Here is a 15,049-nt window from a genome sequence, read left to right as displayed (position 1 = left end):
CTGATGTTGACATAAAGCAATTTTGCCTGGGGAAGACAAAATGGAAGCGCTAGTCATCAATAAGCTTTCTTAAAATTAGTTTCCCCCTCAGTTTTTTTTAAAATAGGTCTTCAGGGTTTTCTTTTTTTTATGTTGTACTACCAAATTCTGCTAGTTACACAATTAAAACATGCAAATAAAGTGCAAAAAACTACTCTTAGCCACTATGTGATTAAGCATCTTTTAATATTTCTATTGACAAACATTATAAGCATAACCAGAGTGAACAGTATATACTTGGGTGCCTGTCCAATGATAGGCTTGAGTCACTGAACTACTGGTTCAAGAACTATTGGCATTCTAATTTCATTTTCAGTTGAGCCATAGGATGCTGAAGTGATCACGGACTAGGACATGTTCCAATAGTGCCAAATTCTAAATCAAAACTCAGACTGTGCGTTAGTAGCCAAGGCAGAGGCAAACAATTAGTCTGCATCATCCGCAGAAAGCAACTAGTATCAAACAGACAAAATTTGATCAACAAACTCGTTTTGCTTCTTTAATAATCTTTTTGCTAATAACTCAATAGGCACAACAGTACCAGTAAGCATATGAACTTCAAAATGCACGATTGCCACAGACTGTTGACTTGAATACAGTAATAGTGTTTGGTAGCAGACTTAGAGACGACTTTTAGATTCTTCCACTCTTAAATGACTTTGTATTTCCTCATCACCTAGTCATGCACTGGAGAGGAATTGCACAGCAGTCTCCTTCTCTTCAATTAACTCCTTAGCAGTCAGATTCATCTTCTCACGAGAAAAATCATTAATAGGAAGGCCCTCAACAAACTTCCAGGTCTTGTCCTGTTTGAAAACAAACAAATAAAAAGCCCCTCCATGTCAGAACAAGCTTCATTCGGTCTGCAAAGGAAACTTTACAGCTTAAGAAACAGGGTTTACGGCCTTAAAAAACACATCAGGCAGAAATTAATTTTGTTTTCAGATCAAGAGAACAACAAACACCAGCTAGTCATGCCAGATTCTACTCGTCTATCAGTACTTATTTGACAACTACTGCAAAATGGTTAGTACCAGTCCCCTCTGAACAACTGCTAAAATCCCCACAGCAACAGCAGTCCCGTACCAAAACTGCTGCTGTTAACAAGCTCATGTGACAGTTTAGCTAGGACTTGCAGAAGACACTTGGATTTAAATACAGCCTAGTTACCTTGATCACAACAGGGAATGAATATAGCAAATCTTCAGGAACACCGTAAGAATTGCCATCAGAAATGACTCCCATAGAAACAAATTCCCCCTGAAAACAGAAAAGTAAGGGATAAATGCATTTTTCACTGCTAGAAGCAAGCAAAATTTTCACTTCCAATATATTGCATCTCCTGTGACACACTTTATTCCAGAAAAAGACAGATTCTTACACACACACACACACACTCTTGAGGTCAAAGACACTGGCATGTAATCAAAGCATTAGGCAAATAAGCACTTACTCAAGAGCAACATCTTACCGCTGGAGTGCCAAACCAGATGTCCCTCACATGATCACAGATAGCTTTGGCAGCTGACATTGCACTGGACAGCTTCCTAGCTTTAATAACGGCTGCTCCACGTTGCTGAACAGTCTGCAATTAAGAAAAACCCCGTAACTGTAAAGCATCACAACCATGGCTCGGTCTAAACATTGTTAATAAATGCCATGAGGAAAACTCTCCTTACAAACATTATTTCATTTCATCAGTCAAGACACAGTTCTATCACTAAATGAACAGGCCATACAATTCAGAAATACAACCTAGAACAGTTCTGCCAAGACAAGAACATAATGGAATATCTCAGAGATTGGCTCATTTCTTTGTACCCACTTTACAACTAGCAGCCCACTAACTTCTTTCATACCAACCAGGTGTTTCAAGCTTTTACCCACCAAGGGACTTCATGTATGTCAACAGTAAGATTACTCAGTGCAACATGGGGAATTAAGGTTTTTTGCTGAATACCAACATGAACTATTTGCTGGTCTCAATCCTTACAATATTTAATGCATAAAATTCATTTAATTCCTGAAGATAGTTGAACCTAACACCTTCTGCTCAAGTTTACATTTAGAAATTTTATACTTAAGAATTGCGCTTCTTAGAATTAGAATAGCTTCTTAAATGTTGTTTTTTCTTTTTTCTTTTAATAAGTTTTGGTAAGGCTCTATGCCAACCAGACTCCAGCCTAGAAAGCAAGAATTATCAAATCTCTTTTATCTTAGGCAAAGCATTCTAGCATAGACCAGCATTACAACATACCTAGAAGGCCAAACCGATCTCCTGCCTTGGCCATGTAAGATAGAGTAGGATCAAGGGCAAGGACAGACTTTGGCTCATGAACTTCGGTTGCCAGCATAGTCAGTCATTTATTCTGTAGCAGCAAGCATGAACTGGAATAAGCTCTATCCAAAACCAAGATAGGACAGAGTATGGTTGTATGACAAAACACACCTCAGTCCCAAAATGAAGGTGCCTTGGCTAAGATATGGTACCTGGCTATCAGCATGCCAGTAGCATTGAAATACCAAGCAAAGTACAGCTTCTCAGAGTCTCATTCATCAGGGCCTTCAGTAACCCTGTTTCACTTTATATTGCATTTAGTTAGCCTATGCTCTTGATCAATTCATACCATTATTTTGTTTTACGACCCTACGTTATTTGTTACTACGCTACATTAAAACATCTGCAGGTGTTTTCTAGATTTTTCAGAAATGCTGCTGACAAGGCCACAGATTTAGATTTGGAAAGTGTGTGTGTGCGCACATACACGTGCACGTGCAGGGGGAGGGCTGCAGGGCTTTTTTTGGTGGATGTGGAGAAGCAAACAGAAGATCATCCTGATTCACCTACAACAATGCCCCAAAAAGTCATCACAGTGAATGGTGCTTGTGTGCCAGATGAGCTGCACCTAAACTATGATCAAAGTTATTTTTGTTGAATTATTAGCACTCAAAATGGCTTTTTCTAGTAGTATTTATCTAAGTTTCATAATGCCTTAAATTTTTCAAAAGCAAGTAACTGACAGAGACAGGCTATCTGAAGACCACAGAATCATAGAACGGTTTGGGTTACAAGGGACCTTAAAAGTCATCTAGTTCCAACCCCTCCGCCATGTGCAGGGACACCTCCCACCAGACCAGGTTGCTCAAAGCCCCATCCAGCCCGGCCTTGAACACCTCCAGGGATGGGGCAGCCACAGCTTCTCTGGGCAACCTGGGCCAGTGTCTCACCTCCCTCACAGTGAACAATTTCTTCTCAATACCTAATCTAAATCTCCCTTCTTTCAGTTTAAAACTGTTACCCCTCATACTATTACTCCACTCTCTGATCAAGAGTCCCTCCCCATCTTTCCTGTAGCCCCTTTAGGGACTGGAAGGGGCTACAAAGTTTCCGCTGAGCTTTCTCTTCTCCAGGCTGAACAGCCCAAACTCTCTCAGCCTGCGTTCTGTGAGAGAGGTGCTCCACCCCTCTGACTAATAAATCAATAAGGTAACTTATTCTAGTTAGATAGGAAGAGCTGCTTCATTCAGCCAGTCATTTACATAGTTTACAATTTCAAATGAGGTTAGGAGAAAGCAGAAGCACAGAATGACCATTTAAAAACAAAACAAAACAACAAACTAGATCTTACCAGGATAAAGTCTCCCTTCAGCCAGCTGTCATCTTTTATAGCTTCATAAACTCCAACTTCCTTTCCTTTCACGTTTACCTTCGCATGGGTAACATCTGGATATTGAGTGGAGGAGTGGTTGCCCCAGATGATGACATTCTTCACATCATTAGCAGACACGCCAAGTTTCAGAGCGATCTAATGGAAATTAAAGATGTCCATTGTATTATCTTCAGCTTCTCAATGCACAGGCTTCTTCAAAAGCATTGCTTTGTTTGTGTTTAGCAGAGACAACAGCAAGCATTCTACTGTGAACAGGCTCTTTTTACCTGAGATTTAGCTCTGTTGTGATCCAAACGAGTTAAGCAGCTGAAATTTTCCTTTGGTATTGATGGGGCTGACTTTGATGCAATCAGGCAGTTAGTATTTGCTGGATTCCCAACTACCACAACCTAAAAATGAAAGAGGGGAAGGGGAATGTGGAAAGATGAAGACGCTATTTCTGCAAAACAGGTCCCTCAAGTGAAATACATGGCTTTGCTTTCAAAGAAAATATCAAAAAGTTAAGTTTTCTACATCTCTTAGTTGTCTTCAACAAGATTTTTTTATATGTCCACTGTTTACAGTCACCAGGTCTTTTATAACCGCACATAAAAATATTTTCTTGCTAGGTATCTTCTTTATAATTTGACATTAAAATGTGAAAGAGAACAAGACTTCTAGTGAGATCTGCACACTGACCCACAGCCTAGCTTCAAAGCCCACACTACTAGATTCAGGGAAAACACAATACATACACACTACTCAGCCCACAGTGAATTTACCATCACATTTTAAACTGTTCCTAGACTGGCTGCCACAGCTTTATATAATTGCTTTATAATTAAGAAAGCCAGTACAGTCACTTATCTCAATGTTCATAGGCAGCCAGAAGTAAAACATTGCCTGAACTTAGATCAATTTATTACTATGGAAAACTGATTTTTATTCATTCTTCATCTACTAATGTGCCTCAAATGATTAACGTCAAGCTCCATATACTCTGAATCACACAAGCTAATCTGCAAACCTCCCTTTGTATTTCCCCTTTTGAAAGTGAGTTCAGTGAATTTTCCATTACTCTGCAATAGTTATATTGATAGTTTTTATTCCAACTGTATAAAGAAGCAAACAAGTCTTTAGAAGCAGTAGGAAGTTCATCAGCAGAGGAAGTAGACATTAAAAAGTCAGTTACAAAGCACAGTCGGAGTCTGGGTCTGAGATTAAGAGCAGTAGGAGAGCAGCCACATGATCCCATTAACCGTGCTCAAGGAATCTGAGAGAGAACAATTAAAAGCTTCCAATGCTCCAAAGACCAAGATGCAAACAACCTAAATAAAGCCAATTTTTTGTGCAACTGTAATTCCATATTAATACTGAAGTTAAGGGTCATTATGTTGAAGCCACAGATGGATATGAAGCAGGCAGCTGCATGTAGATAATTTAGTTCCCCCAGAGAAGAGAGATAACAAGCAGAAGACTGCCTTTTTTTTTTTTTTTTTAAATTGGTAACCAGTTCAGATTATGTGTGAAATACAGCAATACAATGTAACATTTACCTTTTTCACCAAACAAGTTCAGGACTAAATCATCTACCCATTTAACATACTATATCTCATGTAACCTCGACTGTGGTACATTTTCCAGGGCTTAAGGAAAGCAATGCGTACACTTATTGCTTGTGTAATACCATTCAACAGTGCATTTAAATCTCTACATAAGTCAGAGAGTTAACTTTTTAAACTCAGTTTCTATATTCACCTTGACAGTCTTTTTGGCATACTTGTCCAAGGCCGCACCCTGAGACTTGAAAATTTTCGCATTTGCTTGGAGTAAATCCTTCCTCTCCATGCCCTCTTTCCTTGGCATGGAGCCAACCAGAATTGCTATGTCAAGGTCTTTGAATGCAACTTCCTCCTTGTCTGTTGGAATGACCTCTAAAAAAAGGAAAAGGGGGAGGGAAATAAATTTAAGTAAGATAAATACCCATGCCAAAGTGTTAATGGGAATATTCTTTGGTTCATAAATAGTATATAATCTGATCTGACAACACCACTTTCCCCTTCTAAAAATACAAGTACAGTCAGTTGGCCCTAACTCCACAGATTAAATACTTGCCAGTAAACGGTTTATACACGCAAACATTTATCTAAAGGTTTAGATATAAAGTCTGAAAACACAAGAGAAATCTGTGTAAAAAGATAACTTTCAAGTCTCTAAATATCTATACATATTTACATATGCTGTTCTTCACTTTTACTAAAAATTTTTAGTGGCAAGTACCAACACAAATGAAGCTCTCCCTTCAAAAATTCAAACTGAAGAAGGTTTAGAAGGCTTGATTTGTACAGGTACAAGAGCTGGTAGCTACATGCCTTTTTTTTTTTTTTTTAAGTACTGTAATAATTACAGTAGCATCTACTTACTCCCTTTCTCCTGCTTGTTTAGACTATCAGAGCTTAACTTGTTTACAAGACTTGATGAGCGATTTTTCAGTTTGCGTCTGTATGGAGAAGATATTTCTAAAGACCAGAATTGTTTTTATTCAGTAAAGGCATCTAGGCATACCAAAAGATTCAATGTTATTTTACCACTAGGCCAGAATACAATGCATAAGTACCTGATAATTTGTTGTACATGCTGACAACCCAGAATTAGATGATATAAACCAAAACCCAGGTATCTGTCTAGTCAATTCTTTACACAAAACTCATTTAATGGCATTCTTCCTAGCTTACAGCCTAAGTTTAATTAACCTTCCATAAAACATAAAACCAAGAAAGGATTATCTAATATTTTCTTCTGCTTAACTTCCTGACAGCTACAGGAACTTATAAATGCAATAGTTGCACTAGAACATCTTGTTGGTATAAGAAAGATGTCTTTTGGCCACCTCTCAGCAGCGGTAGAGCACAGTCCTGCAGCTCCATCACTATACCGTCCAATACCGTCATCACGGGGGTGATATCCAGCAGCACAAGAATAAGAGGCTATAAAGAAAGAAATGGTTCAGTGCAAGTCAGGCGTAATCTGTTTTGAAAATTAATTTGTCTTGTTATCTGATAGAAACTGCTATCTTGTGCAAGACTTAAAATCCGTTTACAAAAAACTGAAACACTTGAGCACAACCAACAATCGAAAGCTTGTGTAACAGAGTACGACTCCATTTTCACCACTTAAAGAATAAATTACTTGCACATTGGTAAACTGTCCACAAGTCCACAAGATGTCCACAAGAAAACAAGTCTCAGGGACTGCAGTTCTGACATTAGCTTATTCATTACTGTGCAGCAGAGACAAGTGATAATTCAGCGTAGGAGTTACCTGATCTTTGCCAAAGACATCTCCTTTGGCAATGCTGTAGAGCAGCGAGTAAGCAATCTGCCCAGCGGCTCCAGTCACCAGGACTCTGATAGGTTCACCCTGCAAGAAAGTTACGGAGACTTACCCACAGCTACACAGTGCAGGCTCACACCATCTGAGAGTGGTAAAAATTAACAGTTACTACAGAAGTGAGGTTATGACTATTTAACCTGGATCAAAACATATGCCTAAATGTGGATCAGGGCCAGCTCCTGGGATCGTACATCTCTTCTGCTAGAACCACCAGAAATTTCTCTACTTGCTTTTACAGAAACAGACCACACTTGCAAAAGTATCCCGAAGAATTGCTGCTGGAAAAGTTTCCAAAATACCAGGAATGATAATCTGTTTGAAAAACTTTGTATTCCTTTTAACAATGCTGCCTTTTAAGCATGAGGCATTACAAAATGTACCCACTCATTAGATTACCCATTCATACTTCTATGAGCTGACGCACTTCACTAGTTTTCAGATTCTTTCAATTTTGAAGGCTGTTTCCATTAAACATTTTGAACACTTACTTGCGACCAAAGACTTATTTGAATGCCAGAAACCAAGGAATCCAGTGGACTTAAAACGACTGCCTCACTAAACTGTTATGCAGCAATTTAACAAATCCACAGACAGAAGCTGTATTATGGACAAATATAGACACTAACATCCATAATACAACTGTCCATTGTCAAACTGACCCAAAACTCCAAAAGACTGGGAGAAGACTGACAACATGTTGTTATATCGCAAATTGCAGGGGGGGAATACCTTACCCTATAGGTCCATTTTGTTAAGCAGAACAAGGACTTGGGGAACTTCAGAGGTTATTTAATATTGATAAGGGGAAACATGCCAAAAGACATTCATAACCCATTATTTTCTAAGCATGGATTTTACATCTCCTTTTTCCCTAGAGGCAGTAGGGCTGACACAGATTGTGCTAGCACATGAACAAGCAGACTCTGACCAGCCTGCTGGAAACCCATGCCCAGTTTTTCAAATAATTAAAAGATTATCACTTGAATTATGGACAAAAGATCTTCCATATTCAATTATGTCTGAAGTGATTTAATTGTATACTGGGCTACATTATGAAAAGTGAAGCCTGCAGAGCAAAGGCAGGCATTTTGCTTAGCACTGGTGGTTGCAGCTAGAATACTGAGTCCAGTTTGGGACCTGAGTTTTAACAGGATTTTGAAAAACTAAACAGAGTCCAGGCAAACATTATTCAGATGGCTGGGGCCCAGAGTTCAGGTCCTATAAGATGAGGCTGAGGGAGCTGGGCATAGACTGGAAAGGTAATGGACAAGGAGTGATCTAACAGCAGCCTACTACTACTTCGAGGAAGGTTATAAAAATAACCCTGTCAAACACCTCTCAGTAGTGGCAGATGGCAGAACATGGGGCAATGGCTACAAATTAAGAAAAAAATTCTTGATTAGGGTAGTACTGCTGCACCGGAACAGGGTACCCAGAGTGTCTATACAACCTTCATCCTTGGTGGTTTTCAAGATCCAGATGAAAAACCATGTATGACCTGATTTAGCAGTGGCAAAAGCCTTGCTATCAGGCTGGACTGGACAACCTCCAGACTCAGAGCAAGAAAGTGGTCAGACTGGATGACCTCTAGAGATCCTTTCCAACCAACATTCCTGTCATTGATATTTATAGGAAAACCATTTTGGGATTTGACTGTATTCCCTCTGCAGAGGTGACCAGCCAAGCACAGCTGCCTCAATCTAAGATTAGATAGCTACAAAAATGAGGCCACCTACCCCATTTTATCATGCACTACATAAAACGAGAGCATTAAGTGATGAAGTTAAATTGCTGAACTTGCAGATTTAGACCTCAACATGATTTTGCCTTCATTATGGGAATGATTCTTTAAATATTTGGTTAAATGACTACCAGCTACGGTGTTGAACTGCATTATTTTCTTTTGAACCCATCCTACTGCAAGTCTCATCCCTCAAACCTCATCAGAGCTCTATAGTGAGGGGGAAGGACAGCGGACAATTGATTATTGCTGCTTTAAATCTCAAAACTAGTTTTGGTACGCTATTCTTGAGTAGGGAAGTTATACCATCCAAATGCACTATAATGTCTGGATGATGGGCAGCACAGATTAAGATGCATATCAGATTTTATAGCCAACTTTTCAGCATGCTTTTAAGGAGAATCTACATTTTATTTATGTAAAGGGAACAATGAACACTCAATTTTAAGGCAGCTAATCATATTAGTTAGGAAAATAAGTACTGGAAAATTACTGTGCTGCAAAACCTTGGCCTGGCAAAATCCCATATCAGCAGCATATAAAAAGTAATCCCGTGCTAAGCATGCTACTCCAGAGCTTGCACAGATAACAGCAGAACACATTTTCTTTGAATTACATGGTATCTGAAATCAACTGTGAATTGATTTCTGAATTTCCAGTGAATAGAACAAAGATTTTAAGAAGTTCATCTCTTTCGCTTCTGCAACACGCAAGCCAATCTAAAGCAGTGTTACAAAAAGGGGAAAGTTAATGAGAATTTTTTTCCACTATATGCACTTTATATGGTAATCTGATTTAAACATAAGAAGTGTCAGTCTACCCACTAGCATTATGGTGAGTATTTAGCATAACAACAGGAGAGGGAAGGAGTGAAAGATAAAAAGGCAAGAGGAAGGGCTATGTTGTAGTGGTTTTTTGGGGTTTGTTTGGGGGTTTTTTGTTTGTTGGGTTTTTTATTGTTTTTGTTTGGTTTTGTTCTTTTTTTACTAAGACAGACTTAATATTTATCCTTGCTAAAAAAAACCCTTCAGTCATGACTCAGCACCACCCTCTCAAAAATTTATGTTTGCTTACCACAATTCTTCCTGTTATCCCCCCATTTTGGGCTGCAGAAGGGAGGAATAAACTAAAATAAACCAAGGAGTACTGCCGACTTGTTTTCTTCTCTCCAAACCCTCAGTACATTGGATTCACATAGAAGCTTTCCCTGAACCCCCTTTGCCCCTGCACCAATTGTGAGCAATGAATATCAAAGAAATTTTCATGTAATCTCTTGATTCCAGGGGATAGATTAGCAGGCCAAAAATGTTGTGCTTCTATCAAAATAGAGTTAACTCTCCCTGGAAAACATACATCGCATATAAAAATCAGTATCATTGTGCATCTGAGGCTAATTTTGTGCATTGGATATTTAGAGAAATTAGTAGCTCCCCAATGAAGTTGTAGGCTCCACACATTCATGCTCAGGCACTTTAATCCACGACTTGGATCCTGCACTGGGCTTCAATAAGAATACTTTCATGCTGTGGTAACTACAGAGGTGACCTTTACTCACCCTCAGGTATAGAAGGACTAGAAGACAAACAGAATAACATCTAACTGAACTATTTAGTTTCAAAGCCTTCCCCACTTCACATACAGCCGATGAATAGCTAAAAAGTTTTAGGGAACTGAAAAAGTAGTAAAGGTAATGATAAAAAGGAAGAAAAGAAAAAGTGAACATTGCACCCCAAATACCCTTCTCCCTCCAATTCAGCAAACACGTAGAATTTCTCCACCTCCTAAATTATCACACATAGAAGTAGAGCTTCCAATATCAAGTGGATATTTAAACTGCGGGCTTAACGAATGCCTTCCCCCCCAAACACATTCTGGCTTGAGAACCCAGTGCCTAAATCATCTCTGTGATTACTGCTAATAGCAGACCTAAAATATTAGTGCCATACATGAAAATAGCACTACAGTGCAAAATTGATTCTGCAGATTACAAAGGTAAACAGAAGTGTAACATGAAATAATCCACAATCTATCAAGTGTAGGAACGAGAAAAATCTATGTCCTGTCTACACAAGTGATGGACTTTGCATTGCAAATTACAGTTATAAAAGACCTCTATAAACATTATTGCTGATAAACTTAGCTTTTTGTAAAATATCAGCCAACCTAACATTACTCCTGAATATTAAAGCCAAGTAAGCTATCCGCCTTGCTTGACAAGAATGCTTTAAGCATTAAATTAAAATCTGTCTCCTAAAAAAACTTTCCCTTTGCTCTTCCCTCTTTATAGGAGGGTTGGAGTGACAATAAATTTATTTGGAAAAGTGGTAGAAAGTATCAGCAAGACAGTGGTGCACTTTAGCAACCCCAGCAGCACTGTGGTTCATAGACTGGATTCCAAAGGAATTCCTTCCTTCAGAAATGACCTTGAAACAGGTGCCCTTAAAAACGTTTTGCATTTCATTTAGCTAATAGCAGTTGCATCAATAGACATGTGATTTTGTTTCAGAAGTTTAAAACCTCTCCCCAATGCCAAATGCATAATTAGAATAGTGAAAGTAAAATAAAAAACAGTGACATTCTAAAAGGTCTGGGCATCAACGTAGGTTTTAAGCAACAGCTCTCCTGCAGAAACAGCAAATTCATGGCAGACAATGTTTTGAAAGCTCTCAGGTACGAACTAAAATTTGCTGTCTTGTGATCGCTCCCGAGAAGCCATATTTTGAATAGAAATAAGAGTGGAGAATTAGGATAGACAAGGTTTACATATTTCAGTATTTTTTTAGCTTACAGCTGAAATAATAAGCCACATTTAAGAGCATGCAAGCATCTTGGAAATAACAAACTACTAAAAGAAAAGGTTTGGATAACAGAGTATAAAATTTAGAAAAACGAGGAGATTTTTCATGACTATAAAGGACAGCGAGGTCTCTCTGCAACTTTGTGTGTATGCATATAATTATATATGTACCACAGAAAAGCAAAGTATTCCAGTTCACCTGCACAACTTCAGGACAGAACTAGAAGGACTCCTTGACAATTTGGAGAAGAGACACAAACAGCTGGATTTCTTGACAGCAAGCACGGATGAAACAAGAGAGGAAAACATTTTACAGGCATCTCTCCTTGAGCTAACACAGAATTGCACCCAAAACCTCTAATGAAATGAAGAGGCAGGTAATTCCCATCTTCTCTAAGGCAATGTCGCCAAACACCGGGATCTGCCAGGCGCCAGCATTAGGAAAAGCCGCGATTAAACGGCTGAAGGGCCACGACCAGGCCGGGGCGGCTGGTTCCCGACAGGCCGGCACTGCAGGGGCTGACACCGATCCCCATGTACCGGGCTGGAAGGTCACCCCGGCACGGTCCCCGCGAGGGCTGAGGCGAGCAGTGGGTGTCAAGAGCACCTTCAAGTCACCGCCCCGGGGCTCTGCGGCCGCCCGGTGAGGACAAGGAAGAGTAGGAGGAAGAAGGCGATGGGGGGGAGCCGGCGCCATTTTGCAGCCACCTCTACCTGACGTGAGACCCCCGCCCCAACCGCCCCGGTGAGGGGGGCCGCAGCCCGCCACCGCCCCCACCCCAACGGAGAGCCCGCTGCCACCCCTCCAAGGTCTCGGTGAGCGGTACCAACCATGGCTGAGAGGAGCGGCGAGTCCGGGAACGTTGGGGGTCACCTCTACAGGCGCGACTGGGGCCGCGACAGCGCCGCGCTGAGGTACCGCGGAGGGGCGGGGCCTCTCCCGCCCCCGCGCGGCCGCCTGGGAACTGTAGTCCCGGCTCCCACTGCCCCGCACGCCTGCGGAGTGGCCGGAGAACTACAACCCCCAGAGTGCCTCGGGGCACGCGCGCCTCCCCTCTCTGGGCGCCATTAGCGGCGTGGCGGCGCTTTACCGGCCCCATTGATTGAAGCGCAGAGCAGCGCGGCCGGGCAGCGGTGGGGGTGTGTGCGCGCCTGCTGCGTTTGCGCATGCGCTGTGGGCGATGAGGGATGCGATGGGCGGGAGGGGGGGGTGCTGCGGCAGCGCGGGCCTTTTCCTTTGCGCATGCGCAAAGGAGCAGGCGGCGGGGGCCGTGCGTGGCGGCTGCGCGTGCGCAGGTGGCGGCGCTTCGGTGGTTGCTAGGTGACGGAGGGGGGGCACGGGCGGACGGAAAATGGCGGGGGGAGATCCCGGTGCCGGCGGCGGTGATTGGGCTCACCCTCTCGCCCTCCCGGTCTCCTCGGAGAGCTCGGTGGGTTGGGGTGCGCGGCCCGGCCGTGGGCAGGCTGGCGGGGCCGGGCCTTTTCCGGGCTGTCCGCCTGTTGGGCTTCTCAGTGAGGGGGAGCGGGGGGGGGGAAAGTTCTCCTCAGGCCCGGCGCCGTGAGGGCGGGCAGAGCCTTGCCTTGGCCTTACAAAGTCCTCTGAGGTTCTGCGTGGCCGTTTCCTTTTACTTACTGAGAGCTTACCTGTGCTATTCCGCTGTTAAGACTGCGTGCCTAAACGAGTGTACAAAAATAAAACTCTTCATTTAGTTGTGTTTTGGATTGTTGACTGAGGTAAACTCTTCCTGTGCGTAAAGTGAGGCTGGTATTGGCATAAACACATCATCAAAAAACACCAATTTTTTATATTTTTTATATTTGCATATACATATACAAGAGTATATAGAGTCTCGGATGGCACGGTTGATTATTTTTTTCCTCAGATCCTGACGGGGTTCCTCACTGGACAAATTTAATTTAGTTAAGTCTTCGGTGAAGTCTCACTCATCTGAATTTTTTTTGTGCACGATTAGTTTTAAATCTTACTCTAGTCCTTATAGTTGATTGTATTTTTTTTTAAACAGCGTGTGCAATTATACAGTTTCTTCTTCAGTCCTCAGACAGAAATAAGAAGTTACTCCTTTAAGGCAGTGGGTGTAAAACATAAATATTTATGCTTATCATGCAAAGTGTTCTCATTTTAGGAGTCTTGTTGCTAATTGTGCTCATGCCACAGCTCAAAGCTTCCTGTGGCTTGAACACCTCTTTAGCTGAGCCTCTGATGGCTTCTGCACCACAGAAAACTGCAATGTCAGAATTGAAAAGGTACAGTCATACTTAGTTTATTTTAAATGTCAGACTATACTGATTTATATCAGTTAATAACCATACATTTTTAATATGAATTAAGATTGTACCCAAGTTCCCTTCTGGGGATGAATTTGAAAGCGGAATAGCTGCAGGCAAAGCTGAGGTCTGGCTTGCCGTGAAATGTAGAGAAGCTTGGTAAGTAGAAGGGAGCTCGTTTTCCAGTCAGATTATTCCAGAGTGTCCTAAAATGCTTTACCCTAGTGACTCTAACCGTTTTCACACCCAGACATTGTACAGACTTAATTAACACTATTTAAGATTATCTAAGATTTAAATATACCCAAAACCTGATGTGGACCCGCTTAAGGTAATTTCCACTCAGCATAAGCAGTTCAGTTTAAATTGATTCCTTATCAATTTTCAGCTAAATCAGTGTTAGCATGCTGTAAACTGATTTGTGTGTGTCAGCATAGGAGATTTTATTGTTTTAGTGGATTTCAGTTAAGCTAATCAAACTTTCTTCTGTAGGTAAGGCTCCCTTTTCATTCTCAGTCCTTTCCCCAAGCTTGTGCTGCTCAAATTATTTGTTGTTGAAGATAACAGCATGTCTTGTGTTAGAAGTGATTAGTAATGAATATGGTGCAAAGCCACATGTAAATACTTTTGTTTGTCAGACATGCATATCAGTTTATTTTAAATCCGTTCCCAGTATAATTAGTCTGAGAGAGAGTTAAATTGCTTTAAGACTGTCTGCACTGTCTTTTGTGCTGATTTAACTAAAGATACCTTAAAGTTTGGCCTTTTATGAATGTGGTGTAATTTCTAAAGTTAGTGAAACATAGCAGTTCTACTATTTCCTTCTTACTTGGCTTAAAATTTGTTTCTACTCCTTAAGCTTTAATATCTTCCAAGCAAAATGTAAATGTACAAAAAAAAAATGAGAGAAGCTTTTATCTCCCCATGTGGTTTTTACAACTCCTTTTCCTGATGTTTTCCACTTTTTAAAATATATCCTTTACTTCTGGATAGAAGCCTTTCTGGTGTAGGAAGTGTTGGTTCTTGGTAGTGTTTCTCGTGCTGTTAAATCATGCCTATGTCTTCAGACTCTTGTCACTTGTAGGAATCTACAAACATACAGTGTTAAGAGTTTCTGCAACCCAGTCTTCCAAAACTGTGCGC

General features: G+C 41.0%; 2 protein-coding genes across 7 annotated transcripts in view; one reads left to right on the top strand and one right to left on the bottom strand.

Moving 5' to 3' along the window:
* Positions 1-206: 206 nt before the first annotated feature.
* MDH1 (malate dehydrogenase 1) lies at positions 207-12,725 on the bottom strand. Its single transcript, XM_074579223.1, has 9 exons — positions 12,452-12,725; positions 7,011-7,109; positions 6,580-6,676; positions 5,448-5,623; positions 3,977-4,099; positions 3,669-3,845; positions 1,511-1,624; positions 1,210-1,299; positions 207-845 (listed from the first exon to the last, which is right to left on the bottom strand). The coding sequence occupies exons 1-9, from the start codon at positions 12,452-12,454 to the stop codon at positions 720-722; spliced, it is 1,005 nt and encodes a 334-aa protein (XP_074435324.1). The 5' UTR covers positions 12,455-12,725; the 3' UTR covers positions 207-719.
* The window catches only part of WDPCP (WD repeat containing planar cell polarity effector), a 161,315-nt gene continuing 157,678 nt past the window's right edge, over positions 11,413-15,049 (top strand). For 3 of the 6 annotated variants that reach the window (XM_074579214.1, XM_074579220.1, XM_074579222.1), the window contains exon 1: positions 12,944-13,050. The gene's annotated coding sequence lies outside the window, so the exon portion shown is untranslated. Of the gene's footprint in view, positions 11,494-12,872; positions 13,051-15,049 lie in introns of those variants that run through there. The other 3 variants (XM_074579217.1, XM_074579218.1, XM_074579215.1) reach the window with 3 other exon arrangements.

Source organism: Larus michahellis, chromosome 3 (genome assembly GCF_964199755.1).
Source record: "Larus michahellis chromosome 3, bLarMic1.1, whole genome shotgun sequence".
In the NCBI taxonomy this organism is placed as follows: Eukaryota; Metazoa; Chordata; class Aves; order Charadriiformes; family Laridae; genus Larus; species Larus michahellis.
This window is presented reverse-complemented; position numbering and strand designations above follow the sequence as displayed.

Coding starts and splice junctions, on each gene's coding strand:
- MDH1 (XM_074579223.1), bottom strand. Junction 4,100..5,447: donor ATGCCAAAAAGACTGTCAAG/GTGAATATAGAA, acceptor TTTCATTTTTAG/GTTGTGGTAGTTGGGAATCC. Junction 3,846..3,976: donor ACAACAGAGCTAAATCTCAG/GTAAAAAGAGCC, acceptor AATTTCCATTAG/ATCGCTCTGAAACTTGGCGT.